Source organism: Chaetura pelagica, unplaced genomic scaffold (assembly GCF_000747805.2).
Source record: "Chaetura pelagica isolate M959 unplaced genomic scaffold, ChaPel_1.0 scaffold93, whole genome shotgun sequence".
Classification (NCBI taxonomy): Eukaryota; Metazoa; Chordata; class Aves; order Apodiformes; family Apodidae; genus Chaetura; species Chaetura pelagica.
Window position 1 is genome coordinate 83,743 of NW_009952800.1, and position 7,979 is coordinate 91,721.

At 55.5% G+C, this 7,979-nt stretch overlaps 2 protein-coding genes across 2 annotated transcripts in view; one reads left to right on the plus strand and one right to left on the minus strand.

Moving 5' to 3' along the window:
- Nucleotides 1–109: 109 nt before the first annotated feature.
- TMEM170A (transmembrane protein 170A) lies at nucleotides 110–937 on the plus strand. Its single transcript, XM_009994897.1, has 2 exons — nucleotides 110–278; nucleotides 807–937. Exons 1-2 carry the CDS (start codon nucleotides 110–112, stop codon nucleotides 935–937), a joined length of 300 nt encoding a protein of 99 aa, XP_009993199.1.
- A 3,095-nt stretch (nucleotides 938–4,032) lies between these two features.
- The window catches only part of SLC12A3 (solute carrier family 12 (sodium/chloride transporter), member 3), a 7,982-nt gene continuing 4,035 nt past the window's right edge, over nucleotides 4,033–7,979 (minus strand). The window contains exons 13-25 of the mRNA XM_009994904.1: nucleotides 7,784–7,939; nucleotides 7,601–7,700; nucleotides 7,107–7,218; nucleotides 6,428–6,568; nucleotides 6,166–6,272; nucleotides 5,927–6,009; nucleotides 5,702–5,770; nucleotides 5,507–5,608; nucleotides 5,241–5,352; nucleotides 4,860–4,946; nucleotides 4,637–4,772; nucleotides 4,455–4,522; nucleotides 4,033–4,181 (exon numbers count right to left, since the gene is read on the minus strand). Of these exons, the coding sequence (XP_009993206.1) occupies nucleotides 4,040–4,181; nucleotides 4,455–4,522; nucleotides 4,637–4,772; nucleotides 4,860–4,946; nucleotides 5,241–5,352; nucleotides 5,507–5,608; nucleotides 5,702–5,770; nucleotides 5,927–6,009; nucleotides 6,166–6,272; nucleotides 6,428–6,568; nucleotides 7,107–7,218; nucleotides 7,601–7,700; nucleotides 7,784–7,939 (1,415 nt within the window). The 3' untranslated portion in view covers nucleotides 4,033–4,039. The remainder of the gene's footprint in view (nucleotides 4,182–4,454; nucleotides 4,523–4,636; nucleotides 4,773–4,859; nucleotides 4,947–5,240; nucleotides 5,353–5,506; nucleotides 5,609–5,701; nucleotides 5,771–5,926; nucleotides 6,010–6,165; nucleotides 6,273–6,427; nucleotides 6,569–7,106; nucleotides 7,219–7,600; nucleotides 7,701–7,783; nucleotides 7,940–7,979) is intronic.

The window sequence follows — 7,979 nt, forward strand, 5'->3', positions numbered from 1 at the left end:
CTTCCCAGGTACCTTCCCGGGTCCCTTCCTGGGGAGGGGCGCTGCTGCCGGCCCAGCTGGAGCCCCGCGGGCCCCGGGCCGGCCTGACGGGCCTTCTCTCTCCGCAGAGATGTGGTACGGCGTCTTCCTCTGGGCTCTGGTGTCTTCGCTCTCTTTCCACGTCCCGGCTGCTTTGCTAGCGCTCTTCACGCTCCGGCATCACAAGTACGGGCGGTTCATGTCCGTGAGCCTCCTGCTGATGGGCATCGTGGGACCCATCACCGCCGGCATCCTCACAAGTACGGTAGATGCTCCTAAACACCGGCCGGGCTGGGGCTGGGAGGGGTCAGAAGGTGCCTTCTGTATGGATATGGATGCTTTGCCTTGTTTTCTCTCCTTACCCCGTGTTTGAGAGTCCAGCCATCCCAGCTGTGAAGCCCGGGTGCCAAGGGGTGCTGAGCCAGCTGGGCTTGCAGGTTCCTGAGGTTAAAAAAAAAACCCCACAGGATTGGTGTCTGTGCCCAGAACTGGGTGGTATTTGCAGCTTGTGGTTCGTGGTGGAGGTGTAGGTGTAGGATCTGATGTAGAGCTGGTGAGGAGAGCATGTCCTGAGCCACCCCAGCAGAGTTTTCCCCTCGGATTCCCAGTTGCCACCAGGATGTGTGTGTTACTGGCTGAGGTTTGTTGTGGTTTTTCTGCCAGCTGGGGCACAGGGCCCTCTCTCACCTCACATCCAAACCTCCCCCTTCCATCCCCGTGGCACAACAGGGTATATCCCAACCTCAGCCCTCACGTCTTCCCACTTCTCCCCCCTCCTTCTCCCACAGGTGCTGCCATTGCTGGTGTTTACAGAGCTGCGGGGAAAAAAATGAGCCCCTTTGAAGCCCTGGTTTTAGGAGTGGGGCAGACCTTCTGCGTGGTGGTGGTTTCCTTCCTACGCATTTTAGCCACTCTTTAGCTCTTCCCTCAGAATCCAGAGTTCCCAGATCCAAGGGAGATCAAAGGACCTGCCTGCACCGGCTCCCAAACGAAAGACATGGCTAGGCTGGGCCTGGGCTTCTCCTCTGGCTACAGGCTACATGAAGGCCTGCTCCTGCCTTCAAATTAACCTAAACATTGTGAGTTTTGTTACTTTTTGGTAACATTAAGTGCCAAGTGAAACCTTATTTCTCTGGAGGACTGGGAAAATGGCTTCCAGCAGTGGGAAGCCCCTTGTACCCGTGATGAATTGTAATGATGGGACTTAATTAAGATGTGACACCAGCTGTCCTGGGAAGTACTACAGAGTCAAGGCATGTCTTCAGAGCTCACTGAATGCTTTCACCTCCTGCTGCTTGGTTTGCAGTGAACCTGAAGCTCTTTTAATGTGATTTTTATTGTATTTTTTTTAAACAAGAAAATGGATTTGTCTTCTTCCTTGCCCCAGCTCTTGGTCACAGTGAGCAGCACAAGGAAAGAGGCATGAAAGTGGAAACTTGTGACTGTGAATGCTGTGGGCAGGGGGAGTGAAAAGGATCACTGGTGGTGTGAATTTTATGATGGTGGAGTCCTTCTTGTCACCATGCACCCTCTGCCCAAGAGGAAGCACATCTGAACCCAAGCTGGAGATCCCAAGGGATGTGGGCTGTTGCTTTTCAGGCTGTGAAGGAGACTTGTGTTTTTAAACTCCTCTGCTCTTCTCCTGTTACTTGTTAATCATGTTTACATGGGTGTGGTGGAACTGAGTGTCTTCACTGGTTTTTGAAGGTTGCTGGCCAGCTCATGGAATCATCCTCATCTGGTGGGTGGGATGTCTAGGAGGGTCCTGGGAAGAGCCTGGGTGATTCCCATGTCCACCAGGGATGAGCCATGTGAACACAGCCCCAGACCAACAGGCATTATGTTCTCCTCTAATGAATTGTTTTAGTTTGTTTTGTTTTTAAATGACTTTAACTAACTCTTTAGTCTACCCTCCTGTCTGGTGGCACATCACGTGCTGGGCTGGAACAACCCTCAGCAGGGCCCTACATTTAGCATGGAAAAGAATTTCTCCCTCTGTACCAGCTTTTCCAGAGTGGTATTTTTCAGGAGCTCCTTGCTGAGATGACTCTAAATTTTAGCCTGTCTTAATTCAAGGAATAAAGCTGTGCAGTTTAGGAAAGACTTTAACATGAACCTTCCCCCTGAGTGGGTGAGCTCCAAGTGGGGTAACTTATACTGATCTCTGGAGCACCACATGGGTGTAGAGGGCTGGTCTTCCTCCCACCACATCCCCAGGGAGGAAGGCTGGGCCTCTCCTTCCATCTCCACAGCAGCAATAATGCTCTCTCTAGCTGTCTTTTCCCTGTTTCCCACTTATTTCCAATGGCTGCACACGCATTTTGTGCCTGGAACACCTGGTTTCATTCACATGAGTTATCCTGGATGGATTACAGGTTTCTCACTGGGCAGGTCTGACCTTACCTTTCAGGTGATGATGGAAACCAGTGTCCTGGGCACCCCCTGTGCTCCCCTTCCCAGGCTCCTGCCATCCTCTGTAGCAAGGACTAAGCTGGGAAAAGCACTTTTCTCCACGTGCCACATGCTGGGGCACGAGGACGGTTCCTCCTCTCTGAGGCCCACAGGGACAAATCCTGTTCAGAGCTCAGAGCAAATGAAAAAAAAGGGGCTTAAATAAAATCCCTTGATGCTGGGAAAAAAGAAACCTTCCTGTTTTCTACCCACTGGGATTTGTTTTGAGGGGAGGATCTGCTTCAATTGAAGAGCTGGCAGCTTGGCTGCTGTTTGGAAGTGAAGTGGTTGGAGCTGGTTGTGCCTCTTTGTGCCCAAGAGCTGTGAAAATTTCAGGGAGTTCTTGCATAAAAGGTGAACAATCAGCTGCAGGAGGGGGGGGTGAGATCTTTGTGTCCCCTGGCTGCCTTCCCAACCTCCCTCTCCAGTAGAGCCAGATCAGACCTGGAAGGAGGAGCAGTCTTGAGTCCATGCACCAGATTGGCAGTGCCCCCTGCCCTCTCAACCACATGGCTTTGGTCTTCTCTTTCTGTTCCTTGTCCTGGGGGAGGCAAGTGGAGGGATCTCTTCCATGGGTAGACTTTGCTCAGTCAGACCTACCAAAAGCTGCACAGAACTTGCAAAAATGTCCACACTGGGCAGTGCTGTGACCCCCTGGCCAGGGAGCCCAGCCACCAGTGTCAGGCAAGAGAAATGTCACTGCTTGAGGGTAGATGTGGGCCCTGCTTTCTGTGTTCAAACACCCTCTGTGCTGAGGGACAGAACAAACTGTGGCTGCACGAACAAATCTTTGTATGATAGGAAAGAAAAATCCTCTGTAAATTTTATTTTTCTACTGACACTTCTAAAGCTGGTGGTGATTATCAGTAAATTCTGTAAGGAACAAGAGGAATGGAGCTGTGTGTTTCTCCTGCAGTGCGACGAGGGGGCCTGGGTTGTGCTTTTGGAAAGGAGCTTTGCTCCTGCCTGGCACAGGGTGGGAGAAACCCACTCTGGGAAGTTTGTAACAGGAAATGTCCTGGTTCTGCTGGTTGATTGTGTGTGTGTCCATCAGGCACTGCAGCCTGAGGTGACATCTCACTGCTGCTTGGCTGTCAGGGATGGATGGGCCTGGCCTGTTGTGAGGCTGGCAGTCCCTGTCCCCAAGGGTCTCTGCAGCTCCTGGGCTGGGTGCTGACCCCCTCCTGTCCCCTGGGGCAGTTCTCACCCCAGGATGGTGGCTTTGCTGGGGTTGTGAGTCAGTACCTGCACACCCCAAGGCTGTCCTGGGGGTGCAGGTGCAGGGGTCCCACTGTCCCCTTGCTGCTCTTGTGATGGGACTGCACACCTCACTGCATGGTTCCCACTAAAACCAGGGCTGGAGCAATCCCCTGCATTATTTTGCTTCTGTGTGACTGAGATGGGCACAAGTCATCTTTGTAAGATGGTGGCATCTGCACAGGGTGGCCATTTCCCAGGAGCTGGCCACCACACCCCTTCACTGCTCCCCTAGACCCTGGGACGAGCGTGCTCTGAGATCAAAACTGTCTTGAAAAATTCACATCCCAAGTCGGCAGGGATCCAGGAGGTTTTATTGGCAGTAGAAGGTCAGCACGTTCTCTTGGTTTCCGCGCGTGAGGATGATGGGGGGTCTCAGGTCCCGCGAGAGGGTCTCGAGCCAGGCCATGTAGAGGGAGCTGGGGCAGCGCCCCTTCCTGCCGATGGGCAGCGTGCTGTGGTGCAGTGAGGGGCCCAGTGAGGCACAGCCCCTCCTCCCACCCTGCCCCTCTCTCCTAATCCCCAGGTTATTTCCCTAAAACAGGGCAGCACCGCATCCAACGGGACCCCTTGGTGCCCGCCAAGGGCTTCTCCCTGCGGTGCAGCACCATCCCACTGCAGTGCTGGGGTGTCTGCTCAGGATCTCTCCGTGTTGGGTGGAGGGGGAACACCCAGAGGGACCATTCCATGGAGCAAGAAATGGATGGGAGGGTGTTGCTGGCACCTACATGGCGATGAGCGCCGCGTCCCGCGAGTAATCCAGCAGAATCTCGTTCAGCCTCACTTGTCGGAGCGACTGCGGAGCAAAGAGGGTTGGGAAATGCAAACAAATTGTTTCCAGAAAGACTGACTTTTGTCTCAAAAGCAAGACAGCCTTTGTGGGAACCCCCTGCCCTGGCACCAGTGCTACCTTAGCTCTGTTTTTATCGACTTCCTCGTCAGAAATCTTCCAGGGACAGCCCTGCCTCATCTCGTTCACCGTGGCCTCGTCTTTGAAGCCATCGTTCAGCCTGAAGGGGGCGATCAGGTCGTCGAACCTCTTGATGCTGCAAGACAAGCAGATGGTGCCGGGGAGGAGGGTCCGGGTGGGTTTGGGGGTGTTGGGTGGGGGGAGAAGGGGAAGGGGGCGTTACTGCTCTGGCCAGGGTTTCTGGTTGATGTCAGGGAGGATGTGGACCTCGTGGAAGCCGAGACGGAACTTGCTCAGCAGAGAGACAATCCTACCAGAGAGGAAGGGACACATTTTCCGAGAATTAGCAGAGCACCGTGGCTCCAGCAGGGACTTGTCCTGGCAGGAACCCCTGCTGCTGTCCTCGGGTCATGCTTGTTTGTTTTTTTTTTCCCCATTCCACAATCACATGGATTTTTGAAGGAGCAAGGCAAAGCAGCCAGGTCGAAGCTCACAGATCCCTGAGCCTGAGGGACTCAGGGTTTGCAGCAGCTCCTGCCACCCTCCCGTGGGGACAGCAGCAGTGGCCCGTGGCTGAGGGACAGCAGGGACCACCAGCACTTACGCCTTCCTCTCCTCATCCATCCTGTTGATCTGCCCCCCGACAAACACCCGGATTTTGCACTTTCCCCACCGCTTCTTGCGCCCCAGGAGGTAGGGGATGAGCAGCGTGAGACCTGTCCCCAAAACACTCACGGGTGGGCATGGCAGCAATGGGGGCCCCACGTGCCCTGGCACCACACGAGAAGGACTGAGCCCTCCTGGGCACCACGATGGAGGCATTGGACAGACAGACAGTGAAGAGGCACAGCTGCCAAGGGAGAACGTTACCTCCGTCATCGAAGAGCCAGTAGATGTCGATGGTCTTCTTGCCCTGCTCACTCTGGAAGATGGTGCTTGCCTGCTGCTCACTGGCCAAGCTGGCTGGGCCTGCTGCCAGGACAGGAGGATCCCAGTGTTGGTGAGGGGCTCCCCCCAAAATAATCCTTGGAGCCAGGGGTGCTCTGGGCAGCCCCAAGGACCAACCTGTGCCCAGGGCTGCTCTGCCACCAGTGCCGTTCTCGGGATGCTCCGCTGCCTCGAACATGGGGTTCACTGGGGAGGGAGGAGAAGAGCATGGGCAGCCCAGGTCCCAGCCCAGGAGTGATGTCTCACCAGGACTGTGACCTTCACCAGGGGACACAGCACCGGCTGGCACATCCCACCTCTCCAACATGTCTCCCAGCATCCCTGGCTGCCCACACCACTTACCGTGAGCCTGCATCACTCGGGAAACATTCAGCCCATCCTTCATCCTCATTAAACACACACCATACTTGAAGTCAAAGGCATCACTGGAAGGAGAGAGAAGGCAGTTGGTGGTGGCCAGCACAGGTCGGGTGGCACTGCCAGTTTAGCTGGACCCTGCACACAGTGTCCCCACAACCAACTGCAGGGCCACCGCTGGGCGCTGGTGTCCCCAAGGGGCAGAGGAGGCAGCAGGGCCGTACTGCAGGATGCCCACGTAGTCCTCCAGGCTCTGTGGGGATGCTGTCTGCCAGTTCCTCTTGTAACCCAGCACCAGGATGTTGGGTCTCATCTTCCCAAGGCCAGCAGCCTATGGATAGATGTCCCCATGAGACCCCCTCTGCAGGGACAGATGGACATGGGGGTGTCAGTCCACAGGGGAACAATGCAAAGATGGGGGGAGGGGTGCCCAGAGGTGATGGAAGATGAAGGACCCTGATGGTCAACAGCCAAGGATGGTTGTACCTGGATGAGCATTTGGACACCACTCCTCAGATCCTCAGCCACCACATCAGTGTAGAAAGCCTTGATCTTCCTCTTCATGAGCCACTTGGTATGGCCATCTGCTGTCAGCCGGGACTCCGGCATCTTCTGCTTCCGTGGACCCTGAGGGAAGCAGGGGCAGGGGCTCAGGTGACCCCTTCCAGCTGGAGGTCTTGCCACCAAGGACCTCCAGCTCCTCTTGGCAAGACCTGGACACTGCACACGTGGGATGTTGCAATCACAGCAAGAAAACCAGCCAATTTTGGGAGTCAGCAGCCAGTGCCCTTGGTGCCAGCAGTCCCTTGGCTGCCCACGAACTGGCATTTGCTGCACCACCTGTCTCCAGTGTCTGTTGAGGCTTCAGGACCACCCCTGTCCTCTGAGCAACCACCTCATCCTACCCCATCTTTGCTTTGTCAATTAATTGGCAAGGAGAAGCCAGTACCCCACAGGGACATCTTGGTACTTCATCAATATTGCTTAACAAGCTGGAGAGGCTTCCAGGTGAAATGTTTCAGCAGCAGCAGCAGCACTCAAACAGGCACATTTCGCTCCCCACCCTGTGAACCCACCAGGACACATCTGGATTCCCCAGCCCATCACCCACAGGTGGCCACAGCCCCCAGGACAAGAAACCAACTGGCTTTTGCAGGTTGCTCACAATCAGCACGTTGCCACAGAGCATCAGGCTGAGGTTCTTGGTGAACGTCCCCACAAAGTCCACCAGGGCCGGGCGGAAATTGGGAGGGCCGGTCAGCACCAGGCACTGTGGTCTGCAGGCAAGGAGAGGAAAGGGGGTGAAGGCTGGTGCTTTAGAGGCACCAAGCCTCTCTGGGAGGAGCTGTGTCTCTTCTCCTATGTCTGGCCAGCAGCAACTGGTAGGGAGCATCTTTAGGCTGAAAGTCCAGCCTCACTCTTCAGTCTTTTTATATCAGATGAGACCAACATGCCTGCCTGGAACAGAGCAGGCCTGCTTTCCGTCTGCCCACATGGCAAAGTTGTGGGATTTTTGGGTACAGCCACATTTTGGGCTTCCCAGTTACTGAGGATGGTGGTGAGGACATGGCCATGAAGCCACCCAGAAGTTGCTGGCAGTGGTGGCTGGCTCTGCATCCCCCTCCCTCTGTTCCCAGTGCCGCGCCAAGCTGCCCTTGCCTGTAGTTCTTGACGTGCTCATCCACTTCGCTCAGCCCCACCGAGTAGTTGAGAGCCATGTTGTAGGAGCTGGCTTGCATGGAGGAGCCCCAGTTGACATCTACACGAGGAAGATGGATTAGCAACAGGAGGGACAGTCCCTTGCAGGAGGGACAACGCCGGTGCCGGGTCACCGCCACACACCCGGCTTTTTGTAGAGGACGTATCCCAGGAGGAAGATGACGATGCCGAAGGCGATGAGGGCCGCCCACCAGGTCATGAGGAACATGATCACCACCGAGATGGCGGCCCCGAAGAGCGCGGCCCACTTGCTGTAATACCGAAAGGAGGGTCTCCAGCCTGCACGCAAACACAGACAGCGGCCGCTGCCGGGGCCCGC